This window comes from Rhinolophus ferrumequinum, chromosome 18, assembly GCF_004115265.2.
Source record: "Rhinolophus ferrumequinum isolate MPI-CBG mRhiFer1 chromosome 18, mRhiFer1_v1.p, whole genome shotgun sequence".
NCBI classification, from domain to species: domain Eukaryota; kingdom Metazoa; phylum Chordata; class Mammalia; order Chiroptera; family Rhinolophidae; genus Rhinolophus; species Rhinolophus ferrumequinum.
Genome location: NC_046301.1, coordinates 23,759,330 through 23,781,540, shown reverse-complemented (window position 1 = coordinate 23,781,540; position 22,211 = coordinate 23,759,330). Strand labels below are relative to the sequence as shown.

General features: G+C 33.5%; 1 protein-coding gene across 10 annotated transcripts in view; it reads left to right on the top strand.

Moving 5' to 3' along the window:
* The window catches only part of FBXW7 (F-box and WD repeat domain containing 7), a 173,020-nt gene that overhangs the window by 141,370 nt on the left and 9,439 nt on the right, over nucleotides 1-22,211 (top strand). For 9 of the 10 annotated variants that reach the window (XM_033134256.1, XM_033134249.1, XM_033134255.1 and 6 more), the window contains 5 exons: nucleotides 4,466-4,548; nucleotides 7,532-7,673; nucleotides 15,038-15,172; nucleotides 19,927-20,050; nucleotides 21,972-22,108. In XM_033134256.1, the coding sequence (XP_032990147.1) occupies nucleotides 4,466-4,548; nucleotides 7,532-7,673; nucleotides 15,038-15,172; nucleotides 19,927-20,050; nucleotides 21,972-22,108 (621 nt within the window). Of the gene's footprint in view, nucleotides 1-1,678; nucleotides 2,035-4,465; nucleotides 4,549-7,531; nucleotides 7,674-15,037; nucleotides 15,173-19,926; nucleotides 20,051-21,971; nucleotides 22,109-22,211 lie in introns of those variants that run through there. The other variant, XM_033134258.1, reaches the window with a different exon arrangement.

Genomic DNA, 22,211 nt, shown 5'->3' with positions numbered 1-22,211 from the left:
CAGAACAGGGTATGTGTGTGTGGGGGTGGGCGGGGGCTGGGGGAGACCACGGGTCCCTTTTTAAAAAAAATTAATCCTGAGTTCTACTAAAGCCTCTAATAAAAGGCTTTATGGGTCCATTCCTAACAGTTGAATTTTTTTTTTTTTTTTTTTGCTAAGAATAAGTCGATTTCTTTTAAGAAAGGAATTTTCTTTGAAGAAAGCTAATTTTTTATCTAGAAAACTAACTTCTGCTGGGTACATGGGTATATTGTTTCTGAGGGTAAGGATAATTTAACAGCCAGGTGGGAGATTTTTAAAAAAGATAATAGACTATAGAATATAATTTTCAGGAGAAGGCCCAAGGTGTGCTTCTTCACAAAATTTTAGATTATTTCACTTATATTTTAAAGTAAAAGACATTATACTGACTTACGTTTTAGTTATAAGGGTAAACATTTTTTTAAATTATGATACTATATGTACAGTATTTAGAATCATTCCCAATGAAAGTCATTTATTACCATAACAGAGAGTATTAAAATGTGGTAAGTCTAAACAGTATTTTTTTTCTGAAGACTTTCTAAGTAGTACTTAAATAACTACAGGCACAGAGTTTACTCGTAATAAAGAACGTTGATGGGGAGGGTAGGAGTTAATTAACTAGACCCTTAATAATGGGCCTTTCTAGTCCAAGGAATCTTATAATTGCCTCTGAAGCTAGTTGTGTAGCAAGTTGCAAGATGAAATACATAGATTTGTGTGGTAGTCACCAAGAAAAGTTGCCTTCAGGCAAACTTTTGTACCTTTATTGTGATGGGAATGCCTTTTTAATGATAAGCAATATGTATTGCCAAAACAATTTTGGTGGTAGAAGTCCAATGTCTCCTGTTTATTCAAGATTAAATTAACAGTAAGGGTAAGACCTCTCCAGTGAGCACAGGTTTGCTCCCTTTGGAGAAATAGGACCTTTGGCCAAACTTTATACACTTAGTACTAGTTTGTTCATCTTAAAAAGATAATCTCATGATTACCAAGGATCGATGAAGTGTATGGTAATTTTCTTGAAAACTATGTTTTAGACAAATGAAAAGGAAAAGCATAGGGAATATTTTCATTAAATCTTAATATAAGACATATACAAGTTGAAAAATAACTTAGTACATAATTTCTGTAAATGGTATATGTTCCAAACTGGTTTAGTTTATTGTAAATCCTCCCAAAGAATAGTTAATTTCTTCCCTAGGGATTGCCCATTTTGTACCATCCATGCTACTTGAAAAATCTGATCAGTCTGTGCTAGGACTACATGCAATAGGATAAGTTAATGAAAATAGCCTGCTTTGCTTCTGTTGAAAGGATCGGATGAAAATATATTCCATTTTCAAAATGTTTCTGAAAGGACTTATTTGTGGAAATGACGCTTGCCATTTAAAACTATTCAAAAAGGCAGGTTTTACAAAATATAAAAATAATCTCCCGAAAGTTTGAAAAGGGAGAGGGGGCTGTCGAGTGGGGCGGTCGCATTTGCTGCCCACATCCTCCCTCTGTTCAGTGCGTTGTGTGCTTACGGGTTCCCTGGAGCGGATCACCATATAATTGATGTGCAGTCTGCATTGCTGAATCCTGGACTGCACCATTCTGTGTTCAAGGGAAGATGTAATCTGATCCCTCTGCTGCTGAGGGAGGAATCTGTTCAGTCAAGGCTTTGACAGGGCATAGTCTCCTCCAATAATCTTCTCCGTTCTCTCTCATTATTCCCTCGAGTTTCTCCTCAGTCAGGCTGCATGTATGTATGTGGGTCCCGAGAAGCGGTTTGGTAGTGAGCTGCATTCGCCTTTACTGTGGAGTTTCCTTGCTGGTTCTGCTCCCTAATCTTCCTTTTCTGACGTGCCTGAGCATGTCCACATTAGAATCTGTGACATACCTACCTGAAAAAGGTTATATTGTCAGAGACTGCCAAGCAGCCGGACACACGGGGGCACAGAATCACTGAAGGGGAAAAATACAGAAAATATGGGTTTCTACGGCACACTAAAAATGATTTTTTACAAAGTAAGTAATCTGTTTTCTTCCTGTGTTGTATGATTGTGTGTGTGTGTGGTGTGTGTGTGTGCGCGCGTGCCTGCCTGCCTGAGAAGGAAAATCTGTATCATCAGAGATGGCTGCAGTATCCTCTAATTTTGGTGGGTGGCTAGATGTCTGGTGTTCTGTTTTATATTGTGAATGTAAGCAAATAAGGGAAAGATGTGAGCTGTAAAAAGCTTTACATTTAAAAGAAAATGTGTATTTGAACCTGAGAATTTTTCACTAAAAATATATCCAGACTTTGGAAATGTAGCTCCGTTAAATGCTGACCTGGAAATGCTCTACCCTTAGTTGGCTTTTTAGTGAACCTTTTGCCTTTAATTTTTCTATGCCTTATATATATATATTTTTCTCTCAGTTGACTGTTTTAAAGTGTAGAATTGCTAGAATATTTGGGATTTATGTTTAAAGATATCATATTTACTTTCTGCACCCCTTCAAAAATTGCAGAATTAATTTTTGCTTCTAAACTCAGTATATTCAGTAAACAGTGTAATGTTAAAAGACTTCTGTAGTCATGCAGAAAGTGTTTTATTTTATAAAATGTTCTAAAGATAAAAATCCTTCCTCAGTGGTTCCCTTGATACGCATTTCGGGCATTTTTATTCATTGAAGGTTTTCTAAGATGGAAATAAAGTTTGCTTTTAGTGTCAAATGGCATTTGCATCAATGTATTTACAAGATATCCAGGGAAGTTCTGAAAGCAGTATTTCAAACTTAATTAGAATGAATATCAGAGTTTCTCATAATAATTTCAAAAATAAGAATCTGTGAAAGTTAAAAAAAAACAACTAGATTTTTAAGGTAATTTGTACTGATTGACCTTTCTGATGGATACGTTTGTGTGTATGTGTATGTCTATAATTTATGTATATGCCAGCACGTGGCTACCTATGTATTAAATCTTTTATATTTAGTTTTTCTTTTTATTAAAATTATTTGGAGAAAGGAAATCATGGTTTTTGAGAGGAATCACTTTAAAACAATGTAATGAGCACAGAAAGTTCTGAAGGGTTGAAATAAGACCAATTCCATTTATTTCCAGTAGGTATTTCATGAAGTAATTATGGATGAGCTTGTTGTACCCTCACCTCTAGTCCCTAATATTGTAAGATCGTCCCTGTGTTTTAGAAGACTTCCTTCATGATGATAAAAACATAATCTTTATTATGGTGTGGTTCAAAAAGATTTTTAGAGTCTTATTGGTCCTCCTTAATATTTACAGTGTAGCATGCTGTGTTACGATGTTCCCATGTGAGGCAATAGGTAAGAAAATCAGGCTGCTGCAAAGCAAGGGTTTTCACCTTATTATACAAATAAGGATAGCTATCTGTCACTCTGAGGGTTTCCCCCCTGTAATTTTCAGTAATACAGTAATTAACAGACACAAATCTGAGAGGGGTTGTTGAAATATTATAGAAAAAGTTGAATCTTATCATGTCTTATTTTCTGGTTTTATAATATATGTATAGTTAGATTACCTCAGTTAACCAGTAGTGAAATACAAAAAATAAATATTTCAACATTGATGTTGACAAAATGAAATTCTGAATATATTTACAGTATTACACATATATAGCGTCATGAAATAGTTTAAAGCTATAAATGTTGGCTATACCTTACAAAGATGCATTAACTCATTCTTTTTAAATATTTTTTGTTGTTGTTGCCTTTCAAGTTAGAATGTCCTGAGTATCTATCTGTAGAGTATTTTCTGTATAAAGATCAATCGATGGCTTTTTTCCCACTTTATTATGCCATCTCCAAATTTCTCTAATTACAGATTTACTTTTTTTTTACTGTCCTCGTTGCCCATATTCATTGCTTTATGCCTTATTATAATTACTTTTCAAGATCATTTTATTTGCATTGTTCTCTTTACCCTTTATAATAATGTGTGTTTTTAATTTGGTTACTGTTACTTCCATTCTGAAATTTTGAATTTTGTTGTTTATTTTATCTTTCTTAAAAATTGTTTTTAAAAGAAAATGAAGATCAGTAAGAAAGGCATTTTAAATATGGTTCTTTTCTGTGTGGATTAACATGGCATTTTCCCCTATGTTGGTTCTTAAACTGGAAAACGTGAAAGGTATATTACTCTCAAGGAATGTATATATATGATGACCATCAATTTTTAAATCACCGTACATGGTTCTTCTGGACAAAATATTTTGTGGAAAAATTCACCTTTCCAGTCTTGTAAAGAGTAAAACAAAGTAGAACTAACAGAAGAAACTATGAAACATTTAGTTTCTATGTCAATTTACTATGCCTAATTAACAGTGTAGGCATATGAAAATTTAAGATTTTTTTCAATATTACCAATGATAACGTTAAAATTTGATAGTTGGACAGGTGATTTTTTTAAAAAACATATCTTATTTGTTTTACCTTATAGATGAAAAGAAAGTTGGACCATGGTTCTGAGGTCCGCTCTTTTTCTTTGGGAAAGAAACCATGCAAAGTCTCAGAATATACAAGGTAATATTAAGTATAATAATTGATTCTCTCATGATTCTCATGTTTCTTTAAATAGTTGATGATTCTAAAAAGCATTTCTCTCAGTTTATTTTTATAGAATTATGATGTCACTAGTACTGTTGACTGTTTAACACATTTTGAGATCACTGAAAATTGGGAAATATAATCACTTTAAATAAGGAGAAAATGTCTGCCACTATAGCCTTATATTTTGTGACTAATACATTGAAGTAAGGCACAGAAGTTCTCTTTAAGTAAGCAGAAGTTCTCTTTATCAAGAAAATTTTTAAATCACAATTCGTAAGAAATTCTAAAAAGTAAATCCAAAACTGAATATGAACAAATGTGTCTTGTTACTGTAACAACAACTGTTCTAGGGTGGATATTTATGTATGCAAAATTGAAGATACATTTACCAGCAATGAAATAAACCTCACAGTTACTAGCTAAATCATATTTCATGAAGTTACTGTGTTAGAAATCCCCTTTTATTTACTTGGTAGGTCTTATGTTTTTAACATACATTTCTACGCCAGTAGAATAGTTTCCATAACAACTAAATACAATTGTAGTCTTGTTTCCTGCACCATTCCATCATTTTTGGATTTTGCATCAGTATAAAACTTTTCCCACTCTCACGCTAATTAGGCTAACTTAAGCATAATATCTATTACCCAGCCAATTAAAAATGGCTTTGGATGTCATTGGAATGTGGTATTTAAAATTTAAATGACAAAGATATCTTTAAAACCTTTTTCAGTCCTTTTTTGCATAATTGTCACTTCTTTAATTAACTGATTGAAAGTTAGCTGTAGAACCACAAGAACTTTATGATGGTGACATTTCTTCTTTTTCCCTAAATATTTTGATTTAGAGTTACTTATATACTATGTAAAATTAACATTTCTTAGGCTTAATTTCTATGATTGATCATTGTTAAAGATTGCGTCTCTTTTTTTTCCAGTTTATATAGTTTTTTCAGGCAGTGTGGAAAATATTTCTTTCAAATGCTCCTGTATGAAATTTAGAATTCATAATAATTAAAATAGCTTTATATAAAAACAGACATGATACAGAAGAGAAAAATAAAGCTATCTCTTATTCAGGAAATGCTTTATGTGATATTTTTTTCCTGCTAACTATCCCCCTCCCTCTTACTTATTTACCCTTTGCCTTTTGACAGTTTCACTGTATTTTGGCACTTCAACCAGAGGGTGTGGAGTGATAAGAGAGACAAGTGAAACTGTTCACTTCATTTTTGCTTTTTTCTTCTAGTCTTGATAGAGTATTTCTTGATGAGAAAGTAGAGTTCAATGTTTAAAATGTGCTATTTTTTTAATGTATAGATTCTAGTTAGCCATGTAATTTTTGGTCTTCTATTAATATGGCTGTTACCAGGACAAAGGTATTAAATTGTTGAGTTGTTTTTAAGGCAGCCTATAAATGAATGCTGGATTTTTACTACAGAATACATTTTGGTAAAATTTATCTTTAGTTGCTCACTTTTTATATTGAGAAAGCACCTGAAAAGATGAAAATGAAATTTTTAGCCTTTTAATATATAATATTAAAGCAAACCAAACAGCATATTGATTTCTATGTTTTTAGATATGTTATCAATATATATTTGATGTTTTTAAATTTGTTTCACAGGTTTTCTAATAAAATTAAACTAATTTTCATCATTTTTATTAGAAAATTTAAATTAAAATCACTGTTTTAAAAATTGTTTCATTTCAGAGAAGAAAATAGAGATTACCTTTGAAATTTGATAGACGAAAAAAATAGATTTAATTGTTGAATGTTAGAGATTGTCTTAGATGTGTAATATTAAAAGATGTAAAGATGACCAATATGAAGATTTCTCAGTAAAATCTAGTGACTGAGATACATTTTTAAACAAAATATTGAAATATGCTGGATAGAAAAGAATTGGGGGAGTTGTTTCATTAGTAATTTACCAGAGCTTGATATTCAACTGTTAGGATATAATTTGTATGTTTTTTGGATTTAAAACACTTTATTATCACAGGTCAATAAACTGAAGATGATTTTACAAATGCAATTTTCTAACTGAACCTTTTAGCTTTTTTTTAAACTGTCTCTCAAATACATATGTTCAGTATTTACCTTTAGTTTAAATAATTCAATTAGGTGTTGAAATTAGGAAGTAAATTTTAATATATCAATTGCAGTTCCTATCAATCAGACATTTTTAGGACAGTTGGGCAATTTTAGAGATAGATCATCTAGTCTTAATCCTTCATTTTACTAGGGGCAGAGTTGAATTTCAGGTTTCTTTAAAACTGTCTCAAAATTTTAATTGTTGGATAAAAGTGTTTAGATGATTTCATGTAATTTTGCACATACTATGTTTTCAGTACTCAACCTGTTTTGAGTTAATACATTTCTAATCAAGGCCTGCTCCTGTCAAGTATTATCTAGACTAAGATTTATAAGTTACAATAAAAAATTGAAGAGAAATGTACAAATATTATAAATTTCAAAGGCATCTGGGGCAAACTAAAGGACTGATGTGACTAGTGAAATGTCCAAAACATATGAACATACTATTTCTACATATGAATTTTTTAAAGCATTTATAATTCTCATACTCCCTTTTTATAGAGAAAATTTAAACTTTTATTTAATTACGTCACTGAAGACCAGTCATAAGAGAAGTGGAACCTGTATCTTCCAAGGAAATATTTTAACATTTCAACAATTTGCAGTTTTGCCATAGAGATTCTGTCATTTGGTTGCAATTAACATTGCTGGGATGATAACAGGTGGTAACGTAGGAGGGAGGAAACTTACTCTAAGAATAGCAGAATAGGTCTTGTGTATACTTGTTCTCTGGAGATAAGCAAGTAAAAATAATAATTTGGTGTTTGAAATATGCCAAATCATTGTTCTTATTAAATTGGAGCCTGTTATTCTTAATAAATATATATCTTTGCTTCCACTTTTGTATTTTTTGTAGTACTACTGGGCTTGTACCATGTTCAGCAACACCAACAACTTTTGGAGACCTGAGAGCAGCCAATGGCCAAGGGCAACAACGTCGCCGAATTACATCTGTCCAACCACCGACAGGCCTCCAGGAATGGCTGAAAATGTTTCAGGTGACATTCAAAACATAGTACTTGAAATGCTTCACTTAATTGCTGCAAAAAAAAAAAAAAAAAAAAGGAAAAGAAAAAAAGGAGTTATTCAGCCATGAAAAGGAACATGCTACACCATGGATGAACCTTGGAAAAACATTATGCTAAGTGAAAGAAGCCAGGCACAAAGGCCACATATTGCATGATTTTATAGCAGAACAGGCAAATCCGTAGAGAAAGAAAGTAGATTAAATGATTGTAAAGCTCTGGTGGGAGGGGAGGTTGAGACTAACTGCTAATAGGTACGCGGTTTTCTTCTTGGGGTGATGAAAGTGTTCTTGGAATTGGATTGATTGTGGTGATGGCGGTACAGCAAGATGGGTGTGCTGGGAACCACTGCAGTGTGCATTTAAAATGGGGGATTTTATCTCAGTTTAAAAAATGCTATTAAAAATAAGGGCGCTCCTTTTAATTTTTAAGTGTATTAAATCAGGAGAGTCCAATGCTTATTTTATGGAAGTATGCATTTGCATTTCCTTTATTCCTTTTTAGATAATAAGAACTTTCTTTCTTCTCCCCTTTATGGTTAGTTTCTGGGTTGATAAGTATATTTGTGTTCTGAACTGCATTGCTTGGAAGTGAAGCATTTCGGAGTAATGTGAAGAACTCTGCTAATTAGTCACTGGTGGTAACTTACCCATCACTATTACCCTGGTAGCCTCCGAGAGTTGATGCAGCTTCTTTTCATTACGCCATTCTGTGTATGGCTTACTCTGATTATTATATTTTTGTAGCATTTAAATTCTTTGAAAATTCACTGGGATGATTAGCTACAACCAAACCTTGAAAATATACATTTTGTAACTCATGATAGTGATATTAAATGCATTATCTCTTCTTCCAGTGAGATAATGCATATAAATCAAGGATTTAGCACAATAGTTGGCATGAGCTAAACACTCAATTATTCTTTGTAAATAGTAAATAATATAAATTATGTAAAGGTATCTGTGATATTAGCCACCATTCTAATATAAAATGAATATATTTCCTTCCCTCTGGCTGCTTAGTTTGTGGTATTTTATGAATATACAAAGAAATAATGGTTGAAAAAGAGGATACTTTAGTTCACATTTCAGATTTTTAAGATGTCCATTTATGTACATCGTAATATTTTAAATACCTGGGCAAAAACAAAATAAATGTCCTGTTTTTCTTCTGTAGCTAGAAAACTCACTTGAAGCAATGTTGCTTTTAAGTGGATTTTAAAAATTGTTTCCTACCCTTCAGGTGATTTCAGAGAAAGTAGGATAACCTTTTTTTTCCAGTTGGTAACTGAAAAGTTAGAGCAGTGAGGTTCTTGACCGGTGGGAGGGGATTTTCCCTTAGTTAAAATATTTTTGGTTGTTACAGCTACAGGGCATCTAATGTGTAGGGGCAATGGAAGGCACAGACAGCCACCCACAGCAAAGAGTTACCCGGCCCAAAATGTCAGTAGTGCTGTCATTACAATGTTATGAACCACTTCAGTTACAAAGAACTGGTTTTTGTTGTTTTATTTTTATAGTCATTTATTGATTAAACTTACCTTGCCCCAAGGATTATTCTCTCTCCTCCTCCCAGCTCATAATTTTTAAAAAGTTTTAAACTAGTTTTCCCCCGCCACGTGTGCCCTCAGAAGTCTGAATTTTTTGTTGCACCCTTAAAAAAAATGGTTATCTATCAATAAGAGGTGAAAATAAAACTCAAACCTTTATACAGTCTTAAGAAATATTTTAAGATTTTTGCCATCTCTAATTAAGCCAAGGAAATGGGACTGTGTGTGCTGTCATACTTGCACATGCATGTAGTGTGAGCAACACAGCATGTGAGTTGTGCACAAACTGAGTTCCTATCATTTGTCTAAGAAAGTACCATGATCAAAAATTACAGTTAGTTTCATCACTGTAGACAGCCTTCAAAATATTTCTTTCATATGCAAAGCTTTATTTCTTACCAGAAGGTAATTCAGAGTGAGATTTAAATTAAGTATGGGCCCATTTCTTTCCAACATTCTAAAATATTATTTGCTAGACATTTAGGGTGTTTCCCCCAGCTTTAATAGAACTTTGTCAAATACCGATCTATGTAATAGGGGGCATTTGTATGCTATTTTGCAGTGAGAGTGTTTTAGGGAATCCTTTGTACAATTGCTTGTTTAGCTAGCTCGTGCTTTACTTAATGAAATGTCCATGTTACCACAGACTGTGTGTCATCACACCTGAGATACCAAGGTTATTAGATGCATCCCAACTTCAGAAACATTGATTTCTTTATTAAAATAGCTTATTTCTTAGAATTAATGAGATTCAGTAAACTACAGATTATTAGGCTAGCTTCTGTTCTGTAAAAAGACCCATTGTTGTGTTTTTTTTGTTGTTGTTGTTTTCAGATAACTATTCGATAGCAAAGAAATCTACTAGCAATAAAAGGTCAGCTAGACAGGTAGATCAGGACCTTAATCCTTTGAATACCATGTCTGTCCCTGACTCATCCATGGCCTCACTGCCTTTTGTTTTTAGGGCTGGTGCCAAAGTAACAAGAAATGAATCCCTTGCCTAAAAGGTTTACAATACTTTAATGCCTAACTTGTGGAGAGATGTCATTCCATAGTAAGGTTGGGGGAGTCATGGATTGACCTATGTGGTATATAGTAAATGACTATGAGGGATAATTAAACTGGCATGATTTCTACAGACGTGCTGTGGGGGCATTTAATGATGACTTTTCTGTTGTATAACAAGCAAAATGGGAGAGTGTGTCCCCTTACTGTTCTGCTGTTGCTCCTAAGGCAGTGTGACACAGCATTGTTTTGGTCCAGCTCCATCTATTTTGACAAAGTGCGCAATTTATAAATTGAATGAGAACAAATGACACACCATTTTGGATAAAGGGAAATTGAAACAGAATGCCACTGCAAAGTAGAAGTACAAATTAAAAACAAAACAGAACACCCCAGAAATTTTGTACTGTTTGAATTTTCAGTAGCCATTGGTTCTTTTTTTGGTTGATGCTTCAGATTGTTCATTTTGGGGGAGAGGATTGTTCTTTTTTATTGTTGTTTACATGTATGTCATTGGGGTGTTAATATATGGTTTTTCACTTGAAAATTTTAGACTAGGTAAAGACACCAATAACGTCAACATTCTCTTATGTTGAAAATTATATTCAGAGGCATTCTGATATAATGAGAAGCATAATATGACTTAGGAGAAAAGCTTTTAGTACAAATTCTGGCTTTGCCTCTTAATAACTGTATAATGTTGATATTATGTGTTTATTTTCATCCTCTGTAAAATAGATATAACACTAAAAAGTCGTCAGAAGGGAGAAAACATAAATGTGCTTAAAGCTATAGTTGGAAATATAGTGGAGACTCAATAAATGTTAGTTTTCTCTCTCTAGGTCAAGAAATAGCTTTTGTGAGCCACAGTTTTCTCAGGTCTAAAAGGCCTATTAACGCTAGCTTCATACTGACGCAGTAAGACTCCCATTATTAGTATTATTTTAATGGAAGCACATTTGCATTGCATTAAAACTATAAATGTACTTTGAAAATACCTGTTATACTGAAAATATTGTTTAAAATGATAAAGTAGAAAGTACTTTTGTGTTTTGAAATTAAAAGTGGAGTGAAAACTGCTCTATTGAAGGATTTAATCGAGTTTCATGGTAACACTTAGAAATTGTACATGTTTTCTAACTGATTTTATTTAGATTTTTTGGCACTCAACAAAATATTAAAACCGAATAATGCCAAAAGAAAATGAATTCAGTATTATTTTGCGATTGTATTTGAAACAGTGATCAAGAAACCTTGTTGTATGAGGAAGAGTTGAAGAAAGCCATTTATTTAGCCAGAGAAGTTTAAGGGAAAATGTTGTGTCTAACATTTTGAAGACTTCCATATAAAAATGCAATCAGGCTGATTCTTGGTTTTTTCAGAAAATAAAACCTGGATCATATTCTTTGAGTCAGATTTTGATGTAAGTTGAACTTAACAATTAGAACTGACCCACAGTAGAATGGGAGATAGTTAAGTTCTCCACTCCTGGAACTGTTGAAACAGACGGGATAACATGTGCTGGAGGGACTAGAGAAGTGAGTTCTTTATCGCATGAGATTCAGGCACAGTACCCTCCGAAGTCATAAGATATGTATCTAATTGGGATCCTAAGGATCACCCAGGTTGTACTGTTTGGTTTCACTGCTGGTTTGTGACTCACCTGCATCCATCCTGGATGAGTTGTTTATTTAAAACGCAAAATGTCCTCAGCCTCACCTTGACCACTGAATCAGACCCTTTGATGGTGGGTTGTAGGACTCTGAGATTCTTGGATTCCTCAACTAGCATTCTTTGGAACCACTGGTCTGGCCCAAGCTTCTCATTACACAGGTGGGGTCTCCCACTCAGACTTCCACGCGGTTCCACAGTGCATTTGCTGGTGAAACCTAGGCCCCTGATTACAGTTTAGCGTTCCTGCTGGTCTTCCCTCCTACCTGCATTCTCTAATTACCTGAAATCAAATATCACTTTCACGGAGAATTTTGAAGTTTGCATTTGCAATTTTGTCCACAAATTAAATTTTGTTTCTCTTGAGCCTCTCTGAATTTGGAATGTTTTTCCAAACTCCTTTAATATGTTCCTACATAACTTTACCATGAAAGACCAAACAAAGATGCTTTTTTCTTTTTCAGGACAACTGTTTTTCAGAACAAAAATAAAATAATTATTATCAGAATTATCCAACATTTTTGCAGATAAAGAAACTCAGGCTGCAGAGGTTAAACTGTAACTTAATTAGTGGCAAATCTCCTCCAAAAGTTGGATTTTCTGATCCCCAATTCAGTGCTCTTTCCACTATTCCTCATTAAAGGTTGGTGTGGGTTGTTGTTATTTTGTTTTAATATAGTTATTAATTGCAAGGTTTTCGAATTAATACATACATCCCTTGCTGCTAAACCATGTATGTTTACAAGATTTAGATACTGTCTTGGAACTAGACTAAGCGAGCAAGTTCTAGCAATATCCTCAAATATAAAGGGTAGAACCTTTCTGTAAAGATTTTGAGATAGTGCTGGTGCACTATTTCTTGACTCTTTGGGGATTCTTTCATTTTTTTCAGCAAATATTTATTGGGCGAGGCCCTCCTTTGGACCTGGGATATGGTAGTTAACAAAACAGACAAAACACCCATTTTCTCAGAACTTACATTCTAGTCAGGAGAGGGAATTGGAACTGGTTTGGAAATTTTAGAAGGGTTGCCCAGAGCAGGTCTCAGAGAAAGATGGAGGGAAGCAAGCCATGTGGGTATCTAAGGACGTAATGCTCCAGGGAACAGCAAGTGACAAGGCTCTGCCGCACAGCACAGCGTGCACGGTGTGTTTGAGGCACAGAAGCGTGTCTATGGCTAAAGCAGAGTGAACGAGGGAAAGGAATAGGAAATTATAGCCTTGAGGCCAGCCTAAAGACTTTGGTTTTTACTTGAATGAATTGGATCCTGAGAATTTTAGACAGAAGAGTGAGTAACTTAGCAGTATCACTCTGACTACTCCGTGTTGTAGGATAGAACAAGGAGGGAGGGCAAAGGTGGGAAGCTGTGAGACTGGGTAAGAGGTTATAGGAATAAACCAGGTGAGAGGTAATTGTAGCTTATACTAGTGTAGTGATACTCAGATTCTGGATCTATTTTGAAGTTTAAGGTCTTAGAATTCATTGATAGATCAGAACTATCTGCTGGTGAGAGTGAGGGAATCAAGCATGACACAAGAGTTTCTGGCCTGAGCAATTAATAGAGTTATATTTTACTGAAATACGGAGGATTGTGGACATGTATATTTGAAGAGAAAGATCATGGACATGTTAGGTTTCTATTCCATATCCAAAAATACGTGTTGAGTAAGCACTTTGATATACAGGTTTGGAGTTCATGGATGAAATCCAGGCTGGAGAGAGGAAAACTGCCTGTATGATCCAGACCTTTGCTGGAACCATCTAAGGGATGTGAATTTAAGTAATTAGATTGTTGAGTGTGTCTGGTCAGTGGAAGGTCTCATTTACTATGTAGTTTGCAGCTTCTGTTACTAATCTTTAGCAGTAAAGTGTCACAAAGTAACACCTAAATGTATATAGAATTTATATGAGATATAATTAAAATTTGATTTGCCTTGTTAAATCAAATGTTATTTAAAATAAAGTATAAATATTGTTTAAAGTCTTAGAATCATTTTGCTAGGCAGGCATAATTTTTGCCATGGACTGACTATTCCTTAAATATGTAGAAATTTCTGACACAGTTTCTAATATTTACCTATCTGAATTAGTTATTTACGTTCTCTTCTGGCTTCTTTTCATTCTGTACTCCATCCCTAAAATCCTTGATAAAAGATGTTTTTACATCTGCTAGTAGTGTACTAATATTTTTTTATTCATTTCTTTTTTAAAAACAGTACTATTACATTGAAGAAAGAAAACATGTATACTATATTAAACATGTATATTATATTACCTTAAGTTAGAAGTATTCGTAGTAGCTATTAATGTAGTTAATTCATAAAGTATATAGAGTATTTGTATATTGCAAGGTTTTTCACTATATTTTTATATACAAGATTAACCCTAAATTACCCTAAACAGTTCCCAAAATATTTTTAAAACAGGCATTAGTATATGCAAAGGAGATGAAGGAGTTTACATTAAAAGTGACTTAATTGTAGCTGCATTTTAATCAAGTCAATATAGTTATCCTTTACCCAGAATGGGTATCTCCTTATCCGAGTGTCCAAGAATCCTTGTAATATAGACAGAGAGGAACAACATATTATAAAAAGCCACCCGAAATCTTGTGAGGAATATAAATCAGTAAATCAGAGTTTATAGTTTTGATTATAATTGATCAGAGATGAGTGGAGATGGATCAGTGTAAATGTTGTCAAAGAGGTAAGTTCTGAACCAGGATTTGAAGTTATGTGAGGGAAACACAACATAATCAAACTTCAAATTAACCCCAAAATTTCCTATTTGTTTAGTGACCCAAACTGATGTTTCTGAATAAAATTTTGGTTTCTTAACCAGGATCTTAGTAGTAGATGAATATAGAACAATTGTAATAATGTAATGCAAAAGTATTTTTCTGTCAAAACCATGACTCTTTTTAAGCTTTTATAAACTAAAGGTAGCTAGTAAATTTGATGAGACTAAATGATTATCACTTCAATGACCTCTGGAGAAAATATCACTCTCCGGAGCCCCTTTTAATTTTGCGTGTAAATGTGGATCTTCTTTATGATTTCATAATTTGAGACATCTATTAAAATAATAACAATTTCGAATTCCTCTTCCATAGAGCTGGAGTGGACCAGAGAAATTGCTTGCTTTAGATGAACTTATTGATAGTTGTGAACCAACCCAAGTAAAACATATGATGCAAGTGATAGAACCCCAGTTTCAACGAGACTTCATTTCGTTGCTCCCAAAAGAGGTAAGGGTGATCAATTATAATTTTCACTGGGTACTATTTGAGACTGTATCCCAACAGCTACCATCTTTAACACATCGTCATCCTAATTACGGTATTCAGTATTGCCAGTTTAGCTCTTTAGTGTTAAAGAGGGCTGTAAATGATAACCTGCCGTGACTTAATAATACAATTTTCAGATGAAAGTATACTTACCTCTTTCTACCACTGGAATAAATCATATATAGGAGTAAGCTATTGAGTTTCATTAATTTGATTATTTCTTTACCAAGGCTTTTTCCCAGGTTATTTGAAGCCCAACCTTTAGTTGTCTTGGTATGTTCATTATAATAATAGAGTTTTTTAAAATTCTGATTTTATTAAAAACAGTCATTTTTTTTCTTATTTTGTCTATCCTAAGGCCCCTTGAGAATAACAGTTTTACGATTCTATTGAATTGTAGTTCTCTATTACTAACTTTGTGTAATTATTATGAAATATATGGAATTTCACTTGTATATCTTTTTCTACTAATCATCCCACTTCTCGGCTCCCATTACACAACACACACACACACACACAATTACAGATTTCCCTTACAAATTGCATTCGTGTAGCATTTCTTTTGGAATTATTTATGCCCACTTGTTTTTATATCTTTATGTAAACTGACACTTTGTAAATTGTGGATTGATTATGATCATATGGGCATTCTTGACTGTATAAATTAGGCACAGTTTAGATGTAGTTTGTTATCGAAGCTATAGGCTTCATAGTTTCATCTTTGTCAGCGAATAATATAACATTCAGTAATGAATGTCACCATATTTTCACAAATGTTATGTGTGCCACTAATAATAATACGTCAGCTAAGAAAACAATATAAAACACTACTATACAATTGCAAATGATCCTGAAACTTCAAATTGAAGAGAAAAGGAGTCAATTTTTTTAGATAACCATTCCAAATATCCTAAGAGCATTAAAGATCCTCCCAATAATAATTTGGATATGAATAAAACAATTTCATTATATTTAATGTATGAAACTACGCATAACTCCAGGAAAAAGCAAAGTGGAAAAAAACATCTTTATCCTGAAATGTTTCTTCTTTGGAGTGATTTTTTTTAAAAAATGACATTGTCCCAGAAAATATTTATTCTTGCTGGCTCATTCTAAAACTGAGTCCTTTGAATAGATGTGGCTTATGAAAGTGACGTAAGCTTTTTTTCCTTCCAGAAGGGTGTTAATCATAGGAAACACTTTCACAGGTATTTGACTGAAAGTGAATTTATTCACCTTTGAGATATTCTTCATAGTTTCTCTTGATAGCCTCCTTATTTTAGAAGGTAGTATTTTGTTAAAAGACAGGCTTTCTCTTAGTCTAGTTTGTCCTCTTATGTCTAAGAATAATGAGTTTTGTTTTGTTTTCTTTATTTGGATTTCCACTTCTTAACACACAAAAATGTAATTTAAAATGAGAAGAATATGAAAATATTTTTAAGAGTCTAAGAATGAAGCACAAATTATTGATAACCAGAGTAAATACAATGAAATATTTTGGGGGGTGGGGAGATTGTGTTCTTTTAAAGATTGCCTGAGGAAAAAACAGTGAGGCTAGGTAAGAGAATGAGACTCAGCCTTGGCTTAGCATATCATCTACGCTTTTTGCTTTTTTTTCCAACTACTAGAAAAAAATTTTTCTGTTTTGAAAAATGCTTTATTTTATATGTGGAGAAATAATGGTATAGTTCTAAATCCTTAAGGAAACGAATATTATTTCATCAGAAACTAAGTACTGTCATTTAACACATTTCTTTCATGTCAGGAACTGGACGTATAATAATTTTGTTACAACTCCTTTCAACAGATCTCAAAGCTCTTTGCCAACATTTACTTATTAATCTCAATCACCTTTACAAAAATCTCACTAGTCTACATAGGAGGCTTGTGATAAACAACATTATCCTTGTTTTGTATGTAAATGCCAAGAAAAGCATAGTAATATATGATCTAGAACAAAACCTAAATTTTTAACATAGGATCAGCCAATATTTTCTTCATTCTTTTTTTCTTTCACTAATTTAATCCACTGAAATAGCAATTCGAGAAAAGTATCATCACTTTTTAAGTATAATATGGTGGACTTTTTTATATAGGTTGTAGAAAAAAACAAAAAATAGCAACTCTCACTGAAATCACAAGTTTGGGCAAGGAGAAGGTAATTAATTATCTGAAATGGCTTCAATTTAAGAGCTTCTGTGTTGTAGAAGTGGAATTACTTCTACCCCAAGAAGAATTACTAGTCTAGATTTTACCTTTAAGACAAATGAGTTGAAAACTGCATTAACTACACCGTTGGACTTAGCTGCAAGAACTCTGTAATCCCCTACCATGGTGTGGTAGAGATGTAGTGTGGGACCATGCCCTCCCATCTACTGAGGAAACCCACATGACAAAACCTCACTTCCTGTAAGGAATTGGTATACTTCTTCATAATGCACACTAAGAATTGTGTAATCTAACTGTTGTTTCCTCGTTGCTTGGCAGTTTCATTCAAAAACCATGTAAGATATTGTTGCCAGCATATTTGTGTTTTACATTTTCCCTGATTTAAACCTTCTTTTCTGATGTATATTTTTTCCTGATTCGGATTTTTTGATGCATATTTTCTTATTTTGCTGTGTGTATTTTCTATAATACCTAGATGTTTGATAGAACTGGCCAGATTTAAATACAAACATTTAATACGGTGAAGTTCATAATTGAGTTAGGGCCTTTTAATCACCATAATGAAGGAAATTTTACCTGTTGATTTTGGGATATACTTTTTAAAATTTAAACTGCTCTGGATTTGTTTCCTAGCCTTTAAATTCCTTTGAATGTTTCTATAAATTACCTGATTTCTACTTCAGCTGGATAACTAAACCAAAGAGTAGACTTTTTCATATGGCCTTTCTAAATATCTTGGGGATTACATAGTATCTCTTTTCCACAAATACAACTTTGTGCCTGATATTTCTATGTTAAATATCAATTTCACATGAGAGATTAATAATATAGTGGTATCACATTACTGTTATATTAACACTAAGAAAACTTGCCTCGGTTTTGATTGATTGATAATTTCAAAATTAAGTGGCTTACGGAGTATTCATGAAAAGCTACAATGTTGAGATATATACACATATATTTGTATATGTGTATGGATGTACACACATATACATAAATTGCTGAATATGACTTTTTTATGTTAAATGACTCATTTTTATGTGATAATGATCTTCTCTGACAGACCAAAAATAATTATTCCACAAAAAATTGCCCAGTATTTGTCAGTAGTATTAAATTGAATACTGACTAGTTGAAGTACTTTCTATATAGATTGTACTCAATTAATTTGTCATTAAGGATGAACTCCATATATACAAAGTCATTGGGAAAGCATGATTTATAATTTTTTTTTTTTAGCATCAAAAAATAATTCAAATTGTGCTTTTACTCCCTTATATAATTCTTGGCCCTTTAAGTGATAGTTTGTTTTAATCCTTGTAATTTAATTTATATGAAAGCTAAACTTTATTGTTTCTGTTTATTTTTATTTTTTTATTGCTCTGTTTAAATCAATTTTGTCCTAATATCAGAATTTGAATTTCTGTGTGATTTTTTTTTTTGAGGCTAATTGAATAAGCGTACTCAGAAGCTTTTATTCCCCTTTTCCTTCTTTTTCCATTTCCTTTATTTATTTACATTGACTTTACACACAAAAAAATGGATGGTTTGCAAGTATTGGAAACAAAATTTTAAAATCAATGATATACCAAGAGCTAGCTCACATATACAACTCTTATCTTGCCCATCAAGAAAATCCCCTTAAGCAATGTAAAGTAATTAGGACCCAATTACATTTATATGTCTAAGCAGTGGTTTAATGATTGTCCCCTTTTGTCATTTACAGTAAAAGGTGTAAATGTTTGAAAAGTTCATCATTGTGATAATAAGTACTTTGATGTGATAAAGAACTATTAATTATACTTAACTGTCAGAAGTGATCTAAAATCATACAACACAGAATATAAATAAATCCCATTTCTTATCTTAAGTCCTGTCTTCAATGAATTTACATTGTACTAGGGAGAGAAAAAGACAAAATTTAAACAACTAATAAAGTAAAATAGATTAGATTAGATTAGATAGAATTCTTGATTCGAGACTCAACAGCAAAGGCAAGAGCAAGCTGGGGCCGGCCCGGTGGCTCAGGCACTTAGAGCTCCGTGCTCCTAACGCCGAACGCTGCCGGTTCGATTCCCACAAGGGCCATGGACTCTCAACCACAAGGTTGCCAGTTCAACTCCCGCAAGGAATGGTGGGCTGCACCCCGTGCAACTAACAACGGCAACTGGATCTGGAGCTGAGCTACGCTCTCCATAACTAAGATTGAAAGGACAACAACTTGACTTGGAAAAAGTCTTGGAAGTACACACTGTTCCCCAATAAAGTCCTGTTCCCTTTCCCTCCCCCCACCCCCCAAAAAAGGCAAGAACAAGCCTTAATATAAGAGGTGAGGAGTTTAGTGGAGTGAAGTTCATAAAAACCAATACAGTGTTTGAGTTTTTAAAATTTGGTATATATTTGTTAAGATTAAATATTGGAAGCTACTGCCTTTCATAATTTTAGAAATTAGAACACAGAATTATATTACATTTATCTATAAATGCTTATTATTTTTGTGTACTTCTTGTAAAAATATGGGTATACTATGCTTTTTCTTTTCATAGCTGGCACTTTATGTGCTTTCATTCCTGGAACCCAAAGACCTGTTACAGGCGGCTCAGACGTGTCGGTACTGGAGAATTTTGGCTGAAGACAACCTTCTCTGGAGAGAGAAATGCAAAGAAGAGGGTAAGGTTCAAAATTACATAGAGAAAATGTTTGTACTTTGAAAAAGCGATTCAAAACAAAAGTGATTCTGAAAACAAAGAGAAAAAATAAAAGTAAGAAGTCTTATGTGCAAGTAGAATAAAGTGGTGAATATATGAAAACAGAGAACTTAGGCAGCCTATCAGAGAACCAAGAATGAGTCTTCATTGGTATTCACATACTTATATAAAATCTGCATGTTATTCCATGTGGTCAAATGAGCTAAATCTTGCAGCTAATCCCTTTAATGAACTCTATAACTACTAGCAAATATATCTGATTTGCTTCCCAGTCTCTAGTAGAATTAATAAACAATGAAAAAGTCAAGCTGAGGATGATTTAAAGGAAACCCAAAGTTATATTAGCAATTAAATACTCAAATATTACATATTCTGTTTATTCCTTCCACACATATTTTTTGAATACCTCCTATGAACTAGACATTCTTAAATGCTGGGGTTATACCGGGTCTTATATTAGTTTTTGCTCCAAAAGACGCATTAAGGCTTATGTTCAGGACATGTCATCCTGAAAAATCATGTTAGGGTTTATTTTCCGGTTAGGTCTTATTTTCGGGGAAACACAATAGTAGTGAACTCCTATTTTCTTCCTATCATGGAGCTTAGGTTCTTGAAACCTTAAAGAAAAAATTCCCTTAGTAGAGGAGTAGGTATCATTCATATGAATTAAAGCATTTTTTTTTCCAGCAGGCACCCAGAAAAATAGTATTTTTGAAAAAAATGTAAAGATATTGTTTGCCTCTGACAAACAACATTTTTGAGAAAGAATCTTAGAGCGTGAGACAGATACTCCGTAGGTCATCCTCTCCATGGAGGTAACAGCTGAGTGGGGAGCACGGATGATTAGTAAAGCTTGGAGGTGAAGAGCCAGGATACTTGGATTCCAGTTCTGCCTCTGCCCTGTCTGGTTTGGACTAAGCAAGGAAACCTCTTCTCAAGTGTCTGTATGCACAAAGTGGGATTAATCATCCCTGCCTTACCGTCTTCTCTCATAGAATCATTATTTTCATGACTTTTTAAAAAATAATGGTAATATATACATAACATGAAATTTATCATTTGAACAAGTTTAAGTGTACAGCTCAATGGCATTAAGTACATTCACATTGTTGTACAAGCATCACCACCATCCATCTCCAGAACTTGTTCACCTTTCCCAGCTGAGATGACATACCCGTTTACCCAAGGGCGCCCTGGCCTCCTCCCCCGATCCTGGCAACCACAATTCTGTTTTCTCTCTCTGTGAATTTGACAACCCTAGGTGCCTTGTATAAGTGGAATCATAATACGCTATTTGTGTTTTTGTGACTGGCTTATTTCATTTAGCATAATGTCTTCAAGTTGATCCATGTGGTAAATGTATCAGAATTTCTTGTTAAGGTTGACTGATGTTCCATTGTATGCATATACCACATTGTGTTGATCCATTCATTCATCGATGGACACTTAGGTGGCTTCCACTTTTTGGCTATTAGGAATAATGCTGCTATGAACAAGGGTGTACAAATATCTGTTCGAGTTCCTGTTTTCAATACTTTTGGGTATATATCCAGAAGTGGAATTGCTGGATCATATGTTTAATGTTTCTGAGGAGCCATCATAGTAGCTACACCATTTTATAGTCCCACAAGTATCACATAAGGGTTCCAATTTCTGCACATCCTCACCAACATTTCATAGAATCATTTTGAGAAAGAAATGAAATAGTCAATACAAAAGAACACTATACAGGATGCAAACATTGTTTTGTGATAATAGTGTTAGAAATTGGACAGTTTCCTTCATTTCGGTGGTTTTCAGCACGGGAAAATGAGATACATTATAAAATGTGTAATTTAAATTACTGTTGAAGGCAATTATACTCTTTAACTTTTTAAAACTAGGTATTGATGAACCATTGCACATCAAGAGAAGAAAAGTAATAAAACCCGGTTTCATACACAGTCCATGGAAAAGTGCATACATCAGACAGCACAGAATTGATACTAACTGGAGGCGAGGAGAACTCAAATCTCCTAAGGTAACTACTCGTGCACAGGGTAATAGAAACCATTCATCAGTGTTAGTACCTGCTGTGTTATTTTACTTCTTGGCAAGCTGTGTATAACTTGGCACCTATCTCC